Source organism: Pimephales promelas, chromosome 17 (assembly GCF_988280905.1).
Source record: "Pimephales promelas chromosome 17, fPimPro1.hap1.1, whole genome shotgun sequence".
NCBI lineage: Eukaryota > Metazoa > Chordata > Actinopteri > Cypriniformes > Leuciscidae > Pimephales > Pimephales promelas.
The window spans coordinates 18315099-18335399 of record NC_142785.1 but is presented as its reverse complement, the minus strand read 5'-3'; the positions used below and the strand labels follow the sequence as shown (position 1 = coordinate 18335399).

The window sequence follows — 20301 nt, the reverse complement described above, 5'->3', positions numbered from 1 at the left end:
TTCTGCGTTAGCTTGTTCTGTTTTTAATGACTTGAATGTCAGGTAGTGTGTAGTGTATTCCAGCCTTAAAAGATGCCTTACAAAATACAAGATTAGTACTTTTATGTGAAATTATGTGAAAGCATGAATTGGATAAAGTGGGTCAATGTTTAAAATTCAAATACATTTTTTTTTTATTTTTCAGTAATCCTGGAAATGTAATTAATGGATTTGTTTGTGGTGGTGGTGCTATCAATCAAGTGACAGAATCAACATATTTTCAAAGTAATTAACCAAACATAATACCATATTACTTTCTAAAATTTTAATGTAAGTTATGCGATCACAGTTATGGCAACAGTATTACCACAAGATGGAGACAGGATATCAAACTAGGGAAAGGGAAAGCCAGCTGTTACGCAATTTATGACACTACTACTATAAATGTTGCTACTATGTTATATATATTTTGTCATTAATATAAAAATAATATGATCAAATTAATTAATGTAAGATGCATAAATAAAATTAATTTCTTACAGCTGAAAAAATGAGTTTGATTTCTGACCAGTTTTTAGAAAACACAATCAAACAGTAATATAAAAATCAGTATCCGTGTTAAAAAAGGACCCCCAAGTGCCCCCTTACAGGCCCCTAGGGGACTGTAGACCCTGATTTGAAAATTCTTGGTCTAGCTCATCATGAACTGGCAGGATACAAAAGTATTAAAACATCTTGCACATCTATAGTTTCCTGTTCCGCAGACTTAACTTTACACATCAGCATATTCTTAATAAAGTAGTGTGGTTTTCTGGGAAATTGCACTCAATATTTGAACTATGCTCTTCTCCGTGTATAAAATGACAGTGCTTTCAATATGTTGATAGGATCAAACACACTGACAAACTGTGCCGAGTTCAAGGCTGTCAACTGACCTCATTTCAGACCGTGACATCGGCAGGCAGGGTGGTTTGGCTGACAGCAGGGGACTGCAGACGGAATCATGGTGTAGTCGGCCGAAGATACCCTGTCTGTGGCGATGTCCCATAGCAGAGCCTCCCTCTCTCTTTCCACTTGCTTCAGGACAGATCTGTACTCTTCACTCTCGGGGTTCAGAGGGGTCTCTTCTGCCTCGTCCTGAGAGAGGTCAAATATCAGGGGTGGGTCGTGATACTGCTGTTGTCCACTTCCTCCACCACACGCCACTGATCCACCTGAGGGAGAACATTAGAACCATTATACCAACCAGTACCAGTATATTAAGTATATAGTTTATACATGGGAACAGCCAAAATAAGTTATTAAATATATATTTTTGGTTACATTTAAATAATGTTTTATACATTAATGTTTTAATTGTGTACTTGTATATCAATTAAAAAAATTATTTACTATTGAACTGTTATTTATTGTTTACATTTATAAATTTCATTTATAAACATGAAATTATGTAAATTTTTATTTTAAAGAAATTAAATTTGCCAATTTATTATTTAACTGTAACATTTAACTTTACAGTTACTTTTACAGTTTATTTATCAATTTTAATATGCAACTTATTAATTTGTTATTTTAATGTTACATTTAATTGCATTTTTTCAAATGATTTAGTTTCAAACTGTTTACTTATCAATTAAAAAAAAATATTTTTAAACAATAAATAAAAAGTTTATAATATCTATTAATTTAAAAAATGTAACATTAAGCAATAAATTAATAAATCACAAAACAGCATTTTTATAAAATTAAATACTTTAAACATGTATTTTTATTAATCAATTTATTAGTTATTAATTCATGTATTAGTTTATTTTACTTGAGAGTGAGATAATGAGATTGAGAAATACTTCATATTTAACTACATTTTTAAGAATAAATTAATTAGTTTAAAATAAACATGTCAAAACAAAAAATAAAAAATGTATAATATCTATTAATTTAAAAATGTAACATTAAGCAATAAATTAATAAATCACAAAACAGAATTTTTATAAAATTAAATCCTTTTAAAATGTCTTTTTATTAATCAATTTATTAGTTAATTCATCTATTAGTTTATTTTACTTGAGCTTGAGATAATGAGATTAAGAAATACTTCATATTTAACTAAATTTTTAAGAATAAATTAATTAGTTTAAAATAAGAATGTCAATACAAAACATTTCTTTTTTTATGACTTAATAAACTGATTCTTTATTTTTTTTTTTCTTAATAAATAGAGACCTGTGATGTAAAAAGCCTTGTGGTGTTTGAGCCTGACGGTTTGAAGGTCCCCGAACTGTCCTGCTGCGCCGCTGTTTGGATGCATGAGACTCTGATAATGGGAACAAGAGTTTATTTATTTTTTAAAAGCCAGTGAGAGCAAGTTTTGTTTTGGTCTGTAAAGCCGAGTGTCATCCAAACTGACTGTACCCTATGCCCTTCGTCAGAGTCGTTGAGCAGAATGTATGTTATATCAATGCCGTCATAGCGTCGATCCGATGGTGGTTTCACACCAGCGAGGGAGAGGATGGTTGGGAAGATATCCAGACCACTAAGGATTAAAAGCTAGTCATCAAATGGTGAAAACAAACACAATTATGTTACACAGCGTTCATAATCCTCCAGTACCTCAGCAGGGCATTGCTGGTGCTGTTGGGTTTGATCTTTTTAGGCCATGTGACCACTGTGGGAACTCTATGACCTCCTTCCCATGTGGTTCTCTTGGCTGAGCCACCACCTGCTCAAAAGAATGAAAACAGACTGTAACACGATAATTGAATTAGAGTGTTTGTTATCTAAAACAACTGAAGACAAGAATGAAACTATTTTATGTTTGTTCATTTTTATCTTCCATTATGATAGGTTAAAGGTATTACACCTTACAAAACCATAAAAAAGCCATTTGTTTTTAATAAATAAATTAAGACTTTTTTATATGGCAGCTCCTGCATTACCTCTGCTCGTCTGCCATCTTCCAACAAACTGCCCAACATGCCCAGAAAACTGGCATTTCTGCTCCCACGGTCCATTGTCACCTTAAATGGATGCACTTCATAAATTTGTAAACAGAGCCTTTAGGAAGGCGATTAATCCCAATGAACAGATTGAGTGAAATATGTGCAAAATAACTCACCAGTGAACCATATCAATGTGTTTTCCAGCTGCTCCGTGCTGACTGCCTGGATGATTGTCCCCACCAATGAGTCCATGTCACTGAGGCTGGCTGTGTAAGGATCTTGCGTCGTGAAGTTTAGGAAGGTGTTATGGAACAGTGGGACATGCATGTGAGCAAGAGCCACATACAGCAGGAACGGCTGCTTCTTAGAAATGCTACACATCACATTAACACAAAGCAAATAATATTATCCAAATTGTACAGTAAGATCAGACAATTTTTGTTAAAGAGGCACAATTTAGTGATACCCTTATGCTTATCAGATGATATTAGAGATAATCAATACATAAAAAATAATCATATTGTGAAATAATATTACAGTTTAAAATAGATGTTTTCTATTTATTAATATATTCTAAAATATAATTTAGTCCTATGATGGCAACGCTGAATTATTTGTAAAATTACTCCAGCCAGTCACATTATAATATTTTTGTGAAAATTGCAATGTATTTTTATTTATTTTTTATTTTTTGATGAATAGAAAGCTCACTATTTTTTTATATTATAAATGACTATATTCTCACTTTTTGTAAATTGAATGCATCCTTGTTGAATAAAATGATTAATTCCTTTAAAAAAATATTTTTGTATCAATTTCTATTGTACATTACTTTACATGTTTACGAGAGATTACATCTCTCATCATCTATTGCTCACTTAAATTTACTTAAAAACATTAATAATTTAATACCACAGTTAAATGTTGAGTAACAAGATCATTGGCTACAGATGCAACAGGAACCAATCAGCTTGTGCTGTGTAGTTAATGATATGATTGTCAGCAAGTTGCATTAAGCACCTATCAGCATGCACCATCTAGAGTTTCATGACAGATTGTTATTGTGATTGGCCATTTTAATGTCAGTATAATTTATTGATTCAAACATATTTAAGTGAAGTGACAGGTCTCGATTCTCTGCAAGTGCACAGCTGAAATGATAAATAAATAAGACTTGGCTGTGCACACCCCAACAGATGATAATCTATCCTTGGACTGTGTCAAAGGTCAACAATGCAACTTCCCCTGCCAAGCTAACATGTTTACAGACCAGGCCGTATATTGACTGATCGAAGTCCAGAAACAGTGGCCCCTGTGAGTATCAAAACTGTTTTTATAATCCATTTTTAATCAAGTATGTTTTTTTTTTTTTGTTTCACCATAAGTGCTGAGCCTAAAATTTGTACAAGACCTTTTTAATTAACATGTTTTACCAAGAAGTTCAAGAGGCTTAATAACCTTTAATACCAATAATAATATTAATAGTACAGAATATAAAGTAATACTCATTATAAGTACTGCTCAAAAGCGCAATTTGCAATGAAGTCAAACTACTGTGGAAATGAGCTCAGGTTAGTATCCAAATCAGAAATATATTTGACTTTCTGTATACAATTGGGAGTCAGAAGCAGTGAACTTACCTGGCTGTAAATATCTGCTTGACTGCCACTCTGGCATATCTGTCTTTAAGGCTCCATGTATCCAAAGGTTGTTCAATTATTGTCTCATTTTCAAACAGAGGTAGTGCCACTTGAGTGTAGCATCCTTCATGCTTCCTAGCGGGTGAACATTTTAGATATTTTAGTAAAGCACGAGACATGGGCCTATACAAAATCTCAGGCTATATGGCATCTGATGTGTGTTTTGACCTGGAAAGTAACAAACACCTGGTAGTATATTGATTAAGGATGCAGGGTGGGCAGCTGGGAAGATCGAGGCCTGGTTCATCAGTGCAGCCCATGTCATTACTATAAGGAATACCGAAGTAATAGTCAAAACCTGTAGTGTGAACAAACAAAAGTAAGCATATCCTCATGAAATAACTCTTTATATATATATATAGTTTATTAATACATTTTTAATTAAAATATTAAGTATTAATTAAAATATCATGCATAATTAAAACAGATTAAAATGCAATGAAAAAGAAACAAAATTGTACCTCTATGAACAGGATTGTAGGAACCATTGTGTCCAAGGTGCCATTTTCCTGTTTTAAAATCAATATAAGCACTATAAATAAACAGAAAAAAAAATATTACGACATATGAGTTCAGCTTGGGAGGCTTATTAGTTGCCATGGCTACAATGCGTATTTGTTAATCAGGAACTAATCACAGCACAGCGTAGAGTTCATTGCTCTCAGGACATTAATAATGTTATTCTCAGCATGTTCTCAGAGTTTCTGTACTTACCGATCATTGCTGTATAATAACCTGCCTCATGCAGGAGCTGAGCAAATGTTGTCTCATTAAGTGGCATTCCAGCAACTGACTGTACTGCAAAATTGTGAGTGACACCATTGCGCAGCCCGTGTCTTCCGGTCAGGATGGCAGCGCGTGACGGTGAGCACGTGGAGGCAGGAGAGTGGAAGTCTGTGAATCTGCACCCATAATTAGACATAATCAGGCACAAAACTGATGCATGCATAGCCAAATTATAATAACAACACTACCTTTTGCCCTTCAGCATTAATGAGTCCAGCCAGGGTGTCGGTGTGAAGTTATCAGGCCTGTTCACCCAGAGGTCACCCCACCCGATATCATCGGCTAAGATAATGATGAAATTGGGTCGTTCCGTCCCACCAGTTTTGTCCTCCTTTCTAATATGGCTTTTGATATGATGAACCAGTCCAGAGAACAGGAGCAGTGCACATAATCCAAACTGTGCCATTTTCAAATGCTAAATCTAAAATAAAAATAAAAAACAGTTATTTAAATTATGATATATTTGGCAGAGAAAAACGAATGCTCTGATTGCTACTTTAAATTCTAATTTAAAAAAAGTAGTATAAAACACAATGTGATTTATGAATCAGGCCAGTCCAAGAGGGGTCGTGTGGCAGGGTTATAATAGTGAGGAAAAAAACTATATATATATATATATATATATATATATATATAGAAAAAAAAATCATTAGTTGAAATAAAATAAACATTAACTGAAATAAAATACTTTAAAAAAAATTTTTTTTTTTTTTTTAGCTTGTTGCCAAAGCACAATTTCTTATTTTCATTTAGTTTAATTTGATGTACTAACATTTTGTAAAAGAAATACAAAAAAATACAAAAAACTATTATGTAACTATTATTAAAACTATATATTTTTAGAAAATTATAATAAAAATTACAAAAGCACAAAACTGAATAAAAAGAACTAAAATTAAAATGCTAAAAATATAAAAACTTAAGTAACAATATTAAAAATAACAATGGTCTGCAGGGGTACCATTTGATCTCAAAAGTAAAAAATAAAATAAATAAAAAAATGTAAATAAGCATTAATTTAAACCAAAATGCAATACTATGTTACCTTCAATCAATTTTCAATTTAAAAACTAAATTTCAGGTTCATGTTAAATTAAATTAATGTGGAATGCAGAGATATTTGATACATAATTAATAGTTATTTTAATGGCTCTGCCATTAAGGTACTATATGATTGATATTTTAGGTGTCTGACAGAATGTGTAATGTACCATGCTCTAGTTTTCTATGCACTAAGTGTTTCTCTACGTAGCAGAGACCCTTGAATTACATAAATGTGCATCCATTAGTTTGTTTTAATGATATAGTAGTCAAACTAACAGTACATACAAAGTAACATCTCTAAATTACCTAGTTTTATTCAATATATATAATGTTTAACATCACTGAATCAACTTGAATGAAGTAATACCAACAAAATTATTTTTTTAAGGGATAAATTAGGCAGAAATAGCTCTTTGTAGCTACTTTTTGGTTGCCACTTTTTCATAGCATAAAGCCCTCTGGATGTCTTTGAAGAGAGTCTTTTCACTGTCTGGTTTGAGCAGATCTCATTCTCATTGGCTTATGCAACAAACTTTATCTTTACAAAAGTCCTTTTAAAATGTTCAATACAGTCACTCATGCAGTTCCCACTTTACATTATAGTGGGGAAGAAGAGACAGGGGCACACAGCATGTTCCTCTGACATTCTAGCTCAAGGGAAAGGGGGGTTGCTGGTGTGGCGTTTCATTCAACATTGATTGTAAACCAATCCTCAACTTACTCAACAGCTGTAACCTCCCAGCTCCCACCACAGAGGAGCTCAGAGTTTGAGACAGTGCAAGCACCACATGGACTCACTCTCGGCAGTGGACACACCACCACAGAACAGCAGAAGATCAGCCACATTCCCCTCTCTCATAGGAACAGGTGAGTACTCTTTCTTGTTTTGGTTGTTAAATGTTATATCAATATTTACTGATATAACATTCTATTGACATTGGTCAGTTAAGTGCGCAGGAAGACACTAGGACATACGTATGTGCTCTTTATCATAGAAACGACCACGTGGCATAGGAGCTAAGAAAACATGCAGGAGAATCTAATAGCTAGACAAGCTGGTGGAAGTGGGTGGGGGGGGATATGCTAACTCACCTTACTGTTGATAACGTGCAAAGTAATTTAGAAAGAACAAATATGCGTGCTCAAACATGAAATAATGATTTTTAAATTAATTGTAACGTTACTTAATATAGGTTTAATAAATGTTTATTTGGGACAATATCATGCCACTCGACACAGGAGGTTTCGCGGTCTTATTATTGGAATGGGAATGCTGCTGTGACTGTCCTACGTATTATTAACGTTAAGACTAAGAATAAATGCAACAAACCTCAGCTTTAAACTGCATAGAAAGCTATATTATGACTTAATATAATATTATGAGAATCATTAAGGCTCACCTTACCTAATCCTCAGCGATGACTTCATTGGAAGTTTTTCAAACGTTGTTCTGCTGCCTAAAGCGCATCAGTTTGTTGACACTCGAGTCCCGCCGCCCCTATCGTGACGTTATATCCCTCTGGAAACGCTACGCGCCTACCAGCGCTCCCACTGGGTGCCACACACTCAAGGCTTTAGCAGCATCCTTGTAACTAGTGAGGAGGGTGTGTGTGTCTTCTGAGTCATTAGTTCGGTGTCCTCCATAGACTGGTGTCCTCCTAGTTCATCCTTCGGAGGCTTGTAGACGAGTCATTCTCAGCAAACCAATTTAGAGGCAACTTGGTTACATGTATTTAGCATATAGCATAGTAGCTCATTATTTGTATAGGCCTACTATATAATTTTTTTAGTATTTGAACGTTTACATTTTCAGTTTTTATTTTTATTCGATTTTTATTCATTTGGTTATGTGCTTTTGTCTTTTAATTCATTTTTAATTTATTTATTTGTATCTAAGTTTAAATAAGTTTAACTTAAACTTGATATCTGAGTGAAACTGCTTCAAAGATTACAAGGGCACAATTATTTATTTCATTGTGACTAAGTTTATTTATATAATAATTATATTTAATTTTCAGCTTTAATTAAACATTAACACTGGTCTAGCATACATCATCAGATGCTCAACCGAACAGAAACCTCTGCCCTAAAACCTGTTAAAGCTATAGTTAAACAAATTTTACAGCTGATATAGCAGTTGTTTGAAATTTAAATAAAATATAAAAATTGTTCATATAAATTATCAACCATGTACATTTAAGTTAGGTTTTTCCACATATTGCTTGGTTGCGTTGTGGAGATTTCTCTTTATAAATGATGATAGACGTGTTAAAATACATTTTACTGATGGATGTGAGTGGCTGTAAAAGTTGATAGACTTATAAACTTAATATATTTGTCTTTGTCACATTCACAGGTCAAAATGGCACTGTGGATTTTCCGACTGAAAGGTTGCCTCGGCTCTAAAGTGTACTCAGAGGTCCCTGATGGTGGTTGGGGTTGGATTGTGGCTGTGGCCTTTTTCCTAGTGGAGATGTTCACTTATGGGGTTATCAAAAGTTTTGGGATTTTCCTCAAGGACCTAATGAGTGAATTTGGGGAGAGCAACAGTCGAGTATCATGGATCATTTCAATTTGTGTCTTTGTTATGACTTTCACAGGTAAAAACTGTCACATTTGCTTTAAAATTTTAGAACTCCGCTTATGTTGACTCTTTATACCATATGTTCATTTCTGTGATTTTGGCATCCACCATGTCTATGCCCTTTCAGCTCCTTTATCATCAGTGCTGAGTAATCGATTCGGCTTCCAACCAGTTGTGATGTTTGGTGGATTTCTCATATCTCTGGGCACAATCTCAACTGCATTCACCAGCTCCATCAATCAGATGTACCTCACTATTGGGATTGTGACTGGTAGGTAAAGCCTTGCACTATACATTTGAGGTCAGCCTGATTTTTAAAAAATAAATTAAAAAAGGCCTATTTTTATTCACCAAGAATGCATTATACAATATAAATAGTCTCTGATTATACTGACCAAAAGTATTCATTGTAGAATGATTTCTGAAGGATCATGTGACACTGAAGACTTTCTGCATCAGAAACAGATAGCATGTTCCATAGTTTAGCAGCGTTTCTACGGCTGTTATTGTAATATATTAAATATGATTTTTCGAAAGACAAGTTGCTGCCTAATTATAACACCCAGGTATTTTACTGGAGAGGATGAAGTAACCATACACCCTTCTAAATGCAAATTGTATTCTAAGACGAGTGTAGAGGTTTTTGGTCCAATATGTAATATTTAGTCTTATCTGAACATAATAAAAAAAAAAAGATTGGCCATCCAATGTTTACCACACTTTGTTAACTGGATAACACGACATAACAGTGGAAACTAGGAATGATCTAAAAACCACCTTAATGCCTGTCCCTGAATACCAAGGTGGTTTAGATCAGTCCCATCAGACCGTTGCCATTTTTATAAACAGGAAAAAATATTCATAAGATAAGATAGCATAAGATAACGTCACTATATGGAGTGAAGTGCCACAAGGATCTGTGTTGGGCCCTCTGCTATTTTCAATATATGCTGCCACTTGGTAATATTATGAGAAAACATGGAATTAGTTTCCACTGTTATGCCGTGTTATCCAAGTTATTCAACAATAAAAATACAAAAATTAAACACAAATGTGATGCTTATCTGAAGTCCTTTTTCCTTATTAGGTTTAGTTGGGTTTACCTTATTAGGTATGGTTGACTTGGATCATTGAAGGTCAGCAGCAAAGACATTGGTTAATAAAGTGAGATTAAATACATAAAGTATATTTGTGTGATAATTTAACATATTTAATTATTGCAGGCTTGAAAATTATCACTAGTTTGCATTATTTTTATTCATTTTAAGGAATACTGAATCTGTTTTTGTGCAAGTGAGATGCGTAACTGCATGCTCACATTTAGTCTACAACTACAATAACCGTCAAGTCTCTCGATTTCTCTCAACATGAGAGGTGTCTGTAAATAAATGGAAAAACATTTTTTTTTCCCATTTATTCAACCCTCATGTTTATATTTAATATATAAGTATATAATATACAACTAAACTTCTCCATAATTGTCTGTAAATAAAGACAATAAAAACTAATAATGTACAGTGCTGGTCAGAATTATTTGGTAAATATGATCATAGATAGCTGTAAAAAAAAACAAAAAAAAACTACTGAAACTTCAAACGGGACAGGTTCTATGGTCAGCATGAAATAGCTTTTTTTGACAGCAAACACTTAAGATGGGTTTGGTGCACACAGGGATAAAAAAGTACCCCATGTGAAAATTAAAAACTCTGCTGTATCTTTAATGTTGTGGGCCAAATTTTCTGCCAGAGGTCCTGGACATCTTGTTCAATTCTTTTAATTCAGTGAAAGGTTAGATTTTTGCTAAATTTTTCATTAAATAACAAAAGGATAACAATGCAGATTTATTTTTTTACAGCCATCTTTGATCATATTTACCAAGGGGGCAAATAATTCTGACCAGCGCTATATATGTTTGATTGAAATACACAAAAACAAAGCATCTAATGATTTTCAGATGTCCTTTCCTCTCTGTAGGACTGGGTTACTGTTTGACATTTCTGCCAACCGTCACAATCTTGTCCCAGTACTTTAGCAGGCGTCGTTCTGTGGTCACAGCCATGGCCTCCACTGGAGAGTCATTTGCTATATTTGCTTTTGCTCCAGGTGAGGGCTATATTTTATTTGCTTTTGCTCCAGGTCATTATGTTAAAACAAGAGTTTTATTATTATAACACGAAGAGTCACTCATATTGCTTCCTTGTTTCTGCAGCGTTCACAGCTCTTAAGAACTGGATTGGCTGGAGGTACACAATGGTGGTCATTGGAACGTTGCAGGGCATCGTTATTGTCTGTGGGGCTCTGCTACGTCCTTTAGTCATCAAACCAAAGACTTCTCTAACAGAAACTGAGCAAAAGATCACATACTCTCTCCCTGAAGAGCAAATGCAAGGTTCTGTGAGCTCTGGAGATTCAGGTGTACAGTCAGTCGATGAGCTGGAGCGGGACCTCAAATCTGGGCAGGAACAGAAAGAAGCTGAACCACCTCAGATCCTCCCAAAACAACAGGAGTTTACGAGTAAAAATAAGCTCTTGGATTTGACTGTGCTAAAAGAAGGTAGTTTTTTATGTTATTCGGCCTTTGGTCTTTTTGCAACCCTGGGCTTTTTTGCCCCACAGCTGTATGTGGTAGAGCTCAGCGCCAGTTTGGGTACAGACAGAGACAAGGCTGCCTATATGCTGTCAACAATGGCCATCGCTGAGATCTTTGGACGTCTCTCAATCGGATGGGTCCTGAACTGGGGGTACATCAGGAAGATATTTGTACTTCTCGTTTGCGTGTCACTGATGTGCCTAGTCCTGGTGTTGTTCACTGTGGTAAATGGCTTCTGGGGACTAACAGTGTGCAGTGTGCTTTATGGCTTCTTACTTGGGAACATTGCATCCACGCACATCCCAATGTTGGCCGAGGATGATGTCGTAGGGATCCAGAGGATGCCCTTAGCTGTAGGCGTCTACGTCTGCATTCAGAGCTTTGCAGGACTGGCTGGTCCACCATTAGGAGGTAAGAACAACTGGATTTCGTATTATCAATGTGGGGGTTTTTTTTTCACCCTTTGACCAAATTAATGCATCCTTGCTGAATAAAAGTGTTAATTTCCCCCTAAAAAATCTTACTGACCCTACTAGTATATAAAATGCAAACCTAAACAAGCAACTTACTGCATTTGCCCCCAAATATTCTAGGTGTCCTTGTGGATGTTACACAAAGGTACAGTGCTGCTTTCTACTCCTGCGCTGCGGGAATGGGACTAGGTGCCATCTTCCTTGGGTTCGTACGTCCAGCTAAGACAGTTCATCTGTGTTCAAGGAGGGATTGTGGACGGAATAAACCCACAGTGGAGCAAGTGTCCAAAGACAAAGACAGGCCAGTGGAATTCCTAGAATTGGATAACCAAGATATCAATTCTTGAAAAAAGACATCCTTGGTGAATTTAACTGAACTGATCTATCAGACCTCTTGATTACATTGGAAATGTTTTTACAACTGAATTAGGGGTGTGCGATATGACGATTTTTAATCGTGGACGATTAAAATGTCTCCACGATCTGCTTTTGAAGAAATATCGTAGTATCGTGTTACAGTGCATTCTATCAGTTCAGTTCTGGCACCTCCGTCTCTCAACTGTACAACGCGACGTACACGTTAAGGAATAGGTACGGGACACTGCAATTCACAAAAGTTCATTATTTGCATAAGCCTTGCCGGTTAAACATTTAATTCACGCGCTAATGCGCTGTTCTAACGTGCGCTTTCCTGACCGCATAACCTCCGACGCTCACAGGCACTAGAAGCCTGAAGTCTGTCAAACAGCGCCTGAATACTGGACTAAGTTATCTCTCGAGTCTTATTACGCTAATACTGTTAAATACACACAATGTTTACATAAACAGGCTATGTCTAAAGTGAAAGCAAACATTTGAGACAATATCTGGTGTAATATGCGTCTATATTAAACGCGTCGCGTGCTGGTCTAAAAGCCACAGGAATAAATATTACTGCCGCTTGTCCTTAAAGGGATAGTTCACAAAAAAAAATAATAATAAATAAAATAAAATAAAAAATCCGTCATTATTTACTCACTCTAATGTTGCTCCAAACCTGTATTAATTTCTTTCTTGTGCTGAACACAAAAGACAATTTTTTTTTTTAATGTGGGTAACCAAACAGATGCTGGTCCCCATTAACTTCCAGGAGAGAACCTATAAAAAAAAAAGCTATAAGGGGACCAGCAACTGTTCGGTTACCCACATTATTCAAAATAACTTTTATTTTCAACAGAAGAAAGAAACTTATTCGGGTTTAAAACATCTTGAGAGAGTAAATTAAGAAAATTTTGCAACTTGCAAAATATTAAAAGCAACTTGAAAAAGAATCGTGATAAAAAATCGTGATCGTGATTTTCCTGAAAAAATCGTGATATGATATTTTTTCCATATCGCCCACCCCTAAACTGAATGTATCAATAGAACAACTATATTGTGATTCATAATAATTGCTTAAGGGGTTAGTTCACCCAAAAATTAAAATTCGGTCATCATTGACAAACAAGAACCAGAGTTTTGTTCTTCGGTGTCAAGCAAGTTAATACTTTATTTAGCGATTATTTTTACTTTATGCATCTGCATTGATCAATGTTTGTATGGGAATAAAAGCCTAAATCTGTTATATAAAATGTTTCTTCAAAAAACTTTTACTTTATGAACTAGTGTCAACGTTTTGGTGGAACGGACATTCAAAGAAGAGACAGAAATCTCTCGGGTTTCATCAAAAATACCTTCATTTGAGATTCGAAGATGAGCAAAAGTATTATGGGTTTGAATGACATGAGATGTGAAATGATGATGACAGAATTATAATTTCCAGGTGAACTGTCCCTTTAAGATGTGTAATTGTTTATACCTGAGATCATAAATGTAATTATTATAGTATTACAATTATATTAGCAGTAGCTGTCATGATAAACTATTAATAGACTTGAAAGTAAACCCTAGGACTTTTGTTTTAGAGTCCTAGATAAAAAGGCAACAAACACAATCTGTAACAGGAAACCACATTTTTGTGGTTTTAGCGATTATAGGCGATGACTACTAGGCATGATGGGTAAAGTAATGACCAAAGATAATGTTGAATTCAGCAACTTAAAACTCATATAGCCTAATACAAAATCTTAATGTTATAAAAATGGCATGGGGTTGATGCTTTATTTTAAAAAGGTTTTTCCCTAATATTCCTTCATGAATATTTGCAAGAGAGTGATGGATTGCTTTTCAGTACTTCATATTCAGCTCATTTCAGGTCAGCTTTTAACTAGTATACTACAGGAACAGTTCCTGTAACTAAATGTTAAACCCATATTAATGCGAATTGTGTCTGTTTAGTATGAAAGCCTGTTTCCGCCACAGAATAAAACATTTTAATTGCGAGAAAAAAGTATTACTTTCTCAGAATTGTGAGATATAAACACGCAATTGCGAGATAAAGTCCAATTCTAAGAAAGAAAGAAAAAAATCCTCAGAAATGCAAGTTTATAACTCACAATTCGGACTTTTTTTCTCACAATTAACATGTTTTATATCTACTTTATATCTCCAGGTGCGTGTTATAACATCAGAATTGCGAGATGTAAATTCACAAAAGTCACAATTAGCTTTTTTATTTTTTATTCTGTAGCGGAAACAGGCTTCCATAATTTAGGTTGTTGTTTAGTCTTTCAATGCTCATGAGTCATGACAGTGTTTTCATCTGTGGATAACACTTATATATATATATATATATATATATATTAGGGCTGTCAAACGATTAATCGTGATTAATCACATCCAAAATAAAAGTTTGTATTTTGGATGCGATTAATCACGATTAATCGTTGCCCATCCCTAATATATAATATAAATTATATATAAATCTATATAAATGAAAATATTTCTTAAATATATACATGCACATGTGTTTATATAAAATAATTATACACAGTGCACCCACAACTTTTATTTTGGATACGATTAATCGTTTGACAGCCATAATATATATAAAATAGAGATTACTGTGAATTCCATGCTTTACAGAGCTCAGGTTGATGCAACTGTGAAATGAAGTTGAAGGATGTCCAATGTAATGCAAAGCCAAATTCAAATGTGAAAGTGTCTTATGACCACTTCATCATTAACCTCTTTAGGTAAAACTGTATTTGTTGTTATTGAACAACTGTCACATGACTTGAATTTTATAACTGGAAAGGAATTATCTACTGTATGTTCAGTGGAATGTGAATGTGCAATGTTTTCTTCTCTTTCCGCACAAAAGACAATCTTTAAATCAGATAAACAATAAATACATACTTTTTTAGACTGCTGTCTGAAAATTGTGTTCTGATTTGACCGAAATCTTAAAAGCAAAAACAAAGAAAAGAGATAAATGGAACTTTAATTTGTTTGATCCATCCATACAAACCAAAAGTACTACTTTACATATACATTTGCCTGTATTTTCCAAGCAGAAGCTTTCTCACCAAATCTCATGTAGCATGTCTCAACTTGTCAGGACATTGCTTGTCGGCAGGTAGAAAAAGATCATACCTCTTGGTTATGGTGTTTCACTGTCCAATATTTGTAAGCACTCATACAACCAGTCTTTATACTCTTGAAAGGCTTGTGTGGGTTTTGAATGTTGTCCATTGCTGTCAGCTCCATCTTCAATCCAGTGCAGAATGGCCTGTAGAGTACATACCGGGCGGTATTATATATATTTACATTCTGTAACATACTATGTTACTGTATATTGATTGATTACATGTTATATTACATCAGTGGGCCAGAACACTAGTCCAAATAGATTTGGGCTTACCTTGTATCTGTCAGCTATTTTGAATCCAATTGCAGACTGTAGTTTACGTAAACAGATGGGGCACAAAACAAGTGTCCGACGGTCAGACTCCACTAAGTGATTAGAGCCCTGCATGACACAGTTTAGCCACTGGCAGTGCTCCATTCCGAATATATGCCCAATCTCATGAGTCAGGGTCTAAAAGAGATGCACAAATAACAGGTCTGATTAAAAGAGCTCAAGTAAAAAGTTTAGTGCATGTACAGTACAGACAGCCATACACATTCTCAACCACACAATGACCTAGATCAGTGTTTGGCAACTGAAAAGTCTGTCACAAGACCGTTTTGAGTGGGTCGCGGATAGTCAAAGAAACAACAACAACAAAGTATGGAATGTTTTTAAAATGCGAGACTTTTAGTTTGAAAGACGTGAATGAACTCCATTGTCAGATGCAGTTTAAGTAAAGAATGCCTGAGAAAAACATTGTGCTGATCTGCTGTCAGATGAGATGTTGTCAGGCTATATGTCAGTGTCATTATTCTAACGTCACTGTTAGCCAAATTAACATTGAAATGGTTGCTTGTCGTTTTTGCTAAAATATCTTGCTATTCAATTATCTTGTTATCTAATTAATGACTAGTCTATACTTGGGCTATGGTTGGACATCTGTTCAATTTTCACTGAAATATTTCCCTGATTTAGCCTAGACGTCAGGGCTGTGTTTGGACGGCTATTAGATGCAAAATTGCTTGCTGGGATCACTTCACTCTAGACTAGAGCAAAGGAAATTACGAGCATGCAACGTCCTAGTTACGTTGTTTAATAAGTCACGAAATTACCAAAACTGTACCAATAATTTACATAATTGGTACGTTGTGTTTTGCATGGGAATGATTTGTATAATGTACATTCTTTTCATCAGGATCAGTGTACATATGTTTCATTAACAGCTCATGTTCTTCGGCACTTCAGCCAAAACTTAACCCAAAATGCCACTTTATTTTCATACTTTGTCTTCTTTTCTATACTTTTGGTTACTATGGTTGCTAATACACTTATCTTATACTGATGATCAGTGTTAGTGATATTCTTTAACACTATGTATGTTAAGTAAAGTGAGACAGTTCTTGTATGTGTGTGTCAACCATTTTTGAGAAATACATTTGATTGGTTCAAATTCTGATAAATGTGGGTCGCAGCCTGACGACCACTGGAAAATGTGGGTCCCATGGCCAAACCAGTTGAGAACCACTGACCTAGATAGTGTCTTTTCATCTATAAAAAAATCTTTGTTATAATATCTGCTCACTGGTTTTGAGTTTAAATATATTAAGCATTGATGCACTTTTTTCTGTGTAGGGGTTGGGGAGTTTAGAAGCACAGTCATCTCGCTTCACCTTGCAGGAGCGGAGGAGGAGAACGCTGGTGAATGGAGGAGTGTAGTAACTTTCAAACACAGAATAGTCTCCTTGCTTTAGCTCTATTTTCTTCTTAAGCCGCCCTGCATAGCTTCTCTCATAAAAATGATCATCGTATCGGCTGAAGCTGAAGACTCCCATTCCTACAGTAACAAAACATTCAAACTTAATAGAACTGCTAAAATGACAGAAGGTCTATTATAGGGATAGTTCACTTTGAAATAAATGTTTGGTATGTTTTAGCTTACCTCAAGGGTATCCAAGATGTAGGTGTCTTTGTTTCCACAGTATTTTCAATTTTTATATTTTTAGGTCAAAACGATCTTGTCTGTCAGTGATATAATGGAAGTTTATGGGGTCCACCCGGGTTAATTTGCAGTCCAAATTTAACATGATTTAATTTGACTGAATGTAAGTACACATTGATGGCTTAAGACACGAAACGAGCGGTTTGTGTGAGAAAACGAACAGTATTTATATTGTTTTAACCTCTTGTAATCAGAGTCACGTCCAAGTGTTCTGAGGCTGCTGGCGCTTCGGTCTGCGGAAGCAGCGGATAGCGCCGGATCTCTTGCGCGTTTAAAAAATAAAAAATAAAAATCAACGTTGTCTGTTGGTATATCGAAACGGTCATTGCAATTTCCTGTATATCTAAATATGTTTAGATCTTCTCAGTGGAGGGTAACACTTCTGAAATCTCGCGTCCAGAGTGCTTGGACGTGACTGAGATTACAAGAGGTAAAAACTATATAAATACTGTTCGTTTTCTCACACAAACCTCTCGTTTCGTGTCTTAGGCCATCAATGTGTACTTACATTTACGAGTCATTAAATCATGTTTAATTTGGACTTCTCTGTGCATGCTCTTTGAGGTGGACCCCATATACCTCCATTATATGACAGACAAGAACGGTTTGACCGAAAAATGTCAAAATTGAAAATACTGCGGAAAAAAAGACAGCTACATCTTGGATGCCCTTGAGGTAAGCTAAAACATATAAAAAAATAATTTCAAAGTGAACTATCCCTTTAAATCAAAACGCACACTGGGCTACAATGACAACATTCCTTTCAAGTTACAACAACATTTGAAGCACAAGTTAATAAGACCACTGAAACTGAATCAAAAATCACCTTCAGTTAGAGAAGCCTGGCCAAAAACAAAATTCCATGACTCTTTAGGGTACAAGTCGATCATGGTGATCCCCACAATGCAAAAAGCATCACTTGGCTTCCTCTTTTTCAAGAAGTTCAACAGCTCTCCTGTAAATAAAAGAAAACAGTTTAAAAGTCAAAGTGAACCGCTGTTTGCAACCCATCTAATTATCATAATGTATAGCTCAGTCACAACAGATTTTATCCATCTTTGACTGGATTGTGAAAATTTGGTGTTACTTACATACCAGAATGAAGCCCAGGCCAAATGTAAGTGCCTCACTGACTATATTCTTGTGTTCTGTTGCAGCAATACTAACCAGCATGAAGCTGAAGATTATGTGTGTTGTTGTTGACCCGAAATGAACAGGCTGTTGAAGCAACTGTTACTGGTGGCAAAAGCTTGACCACTAGTCCGTAAAAGAATGCCTGACAGTAGTCCTTCATCCATTCGACATACTGCTCTGCCACAACCGCTCCTTCACCAAAAGAGCCTGCACATTTATCAACATGATCAACTTACACATGTAAACATGATAATAAATGACACATAAGCTGTTTTACATATTAAGTACACTAACCAATGGTTTGAATATAGATGGTTTTATGTCCAGGGTTTGGAGAACGGCGGTATGGGTTGATGTAAAAACTCTGAAAGTCTTGAAGGTCTTCTGGATGTGCAGGAATCCAGTCTGAATCTGAGTGAATGGTGATGGGGCTGAAAAGTGAATTGCCAGGGAGGAGTCCATCTTCTAGAAACGTCTTCTCTGCTCTGCTGAATTTTTTATATGTTTTTATTAAATCTTTCTGTGTGGACAGGAGAGCAGTATGCAGTCTCTCAACAGGATGCTTAATAACCTGCATCTGTCCATAGAAATACATTATACATAGAAAATATTATCAGTTGTGCTGCTTATATGAAAATCGTGATGCTTCTTTTTTTCAGGATTCTTTGATGAATACAGTTTTGTAACATCATATCCCCTGGTTTCACAGATAAGGGTTAAGCCAAGTCCCAGAATAAAAAGCATGTTTAAGATACTTTAACTGAAAGCAGCTTGCACACTAACATATCTTAAAATATGTCACTACTATTGTTTTGTCTAAGCCCTGTCTGAGAAACCAGGCCTAAATGTCTTCACTGTCACTTTTGATGAATGCATTTGAATAAATTGAATTTATTTAAAAAATCACTTAAATGTTAAAAAAAAAAAACTATGGAATGTATTTTGTGTTGTTGTTAAAAATAAAACCAAGGTAATAAAAAAGTAAATAAATTAAATGTAAATTTTAATTTAATCATGTAGAACTGTTCACAAATGTGGCTCACCTACTCTCTCTCTCTCTCTCTCTCTCTCTCTCACACACATACATTAAATAGTAAAGTTAAAACATAAAAGGTACGTAGTAATGTGTCTTGCTGCAGAGTAGGCTACAGTATTTTACTGTATTGTGTCCAACGTTTAACGTTAGTCACACTCACACTGTATGCTACACTGGAATGTTCTCTATGTATCATATTGCAATAATGTCACGCCATTAATTATTATAGTTAAATTGTTTTCCCCACGTGTCAGAGGAATATGCGACTTCGCAGTCACACACACGACTGAATGACAACACAGTTCGACAATGTCAACACATATTAAAAAAAAGCTGAAGCTACCTTTAAAATGTGTTACAGAATGAACGTCGAAGATTGGATGTTTCAGGTTGAACTGAACAATAATGAACGAAACAGCAATAAAACGGAAACCATAAACACCAAACTCAGCTGCAGCCTACTCAGCATTTAAACATCAAGCTTGTTCAGTTCAGAACAAAATTCGAGTTTTACATTGGCTGCCATTCTGTTTTTCAAATGTAAAGT

At 35.1% G+C, this 20301-nt stretch overlaps 3 protein-coding genes across 10 annotated transcripts in view; 1 reads left to right on the top strand and 2 right to left on the bottom strand.

Annotated features, from left to right (window-relative positions):
- arsg (arylsulfatase G) overlaps window positions 1-8009 on the bottom strand; it is a 16293-nt gene extending 8284 nt beyond the window's left edge. For 2 of the 3 annotated variants that reach the window (XM_039653279.2, XM_039653280.2), the window contains exons 1-12: window positions 7854-8009; window positions 5593-5825; window positions 5333-5520; window positions 5080-5127; window positions 4805-4916; window positions 4559-4693; window positions 3095-3291; window positions 2916-2996; window positions 2590-2698; window positions 2392-2512; window positions 2203-2293; window positions 915-1193 (exon numbers count right to left, since the gene is read on the bottom strand). In XM_039653279.2, coding sequence (XP_039509213.2) covers window positions 916-1193; window positions 2203-2293; window positions 2392-2512; window positions 2590-2698; window positions 2916-2996; window positions 3095-3291; window positions 4559-4693; window positions 4805-4916; window positions 5080-5127; window positions 5333-5520; window positions 5593-5810 — 1578 coding nt within the window. In that variant the 5' untranslated portion in view covers window positions 5811-5825; window positions 7854-8009 and the 3' untranslated portion in view covers window position 915. Of the gene's footprint in view, window positions 1-219; window positions 1194-2202; window positions 2294-2391; window positions 2513-2589; window positions 2699-2915; window positions 2997-3094; window positions 3292-4558; window positions 4694-4804; window positions 4917-5079; window positions 5128-5332; window positions 5521-5592; window positions 5826-7853 lie in introns of those variants that run through there. The other variant, XM_039653277.2, reaches the window with a different exon arrangement.
- slc16a6a (solute carrier family 16 member 6a) lies at window positions 7189-12617 on the top strand. Of its 3 annotated transcripts, none has more exons than XM_089122074.1 (6): window positions 7189-7315; window positions 8805-9048; window positions 9160-9303; window positions 11007-11168; window positions 11242-12033; window positions 12216-12617. In XM_089122074.1, the coding sequence occupies exons 2-6, from the start codon at window positions 8811-8813 to the stop codon at window positions 12440-12442; spliced, it is 1563 nt and encodes a 520-aa protein (XP_088978200.1). In that variant the 5' UTR covers window positions 7189-7315; window positions 8805-8810; the 3' UTR covers window positions 12443-12617. The 3 variants fall into 3 exon arrangements, with proteins under 3 accessions (XP_088978200.1, XP_039509218.2, XP_088978201.1); XM_039653284.2 differs by having other exon boundaries at window positions 7191-7315; window positions 11007-11135; window positions 12216-12614; XM_089122075.1 differs by lacking the exon at window positions 7189-7315 and having other exon boundaries at window positions 11007-11135; window positions 12216-12615.
- amz2 (archaelysin family metallopeptidase 2) lies at window positions 11632-20301 on the bottom strand. 4 transcript variants are annotated; one of them, XR_016147052.1, is made up of 9 exons: window positions 20098-20301; window positions 19013-19295; window positions 18752-18925; window positions 18411-18539; window positions 17256-17419; window positions 15877-16053; window positions 15609-15744; window positions 15372-15417; window positions 11632-12409 (listed from the first exon to the last, which is right to left on the bottom strand). XR_016147052.1 is itself a non-coding variant. In XM_039653292.2 (8 exons), exons 2-7 carry the CDS (start codon window positions 19293-19295, stop codon window positions 15616-15618), a joined length of 1056 nt encoding a protein of 351 aa, XP_039509226.2. In that variant the 5' UTR covers window positions 20098-20301; the 3' UTR covers window positions 11632-12409; window positions 15609-15615. The 4 variants fall into 4 exon arrangements, 2 of the variants coding, with proteins under 2 accessions (XP_039509226.2, XP_039509225.2); XR_016147051.1 differs by having other exon boundaries at window positions 15372-15744; XM_039653292.2 differs by lacking the exon at window positions 15372-15417.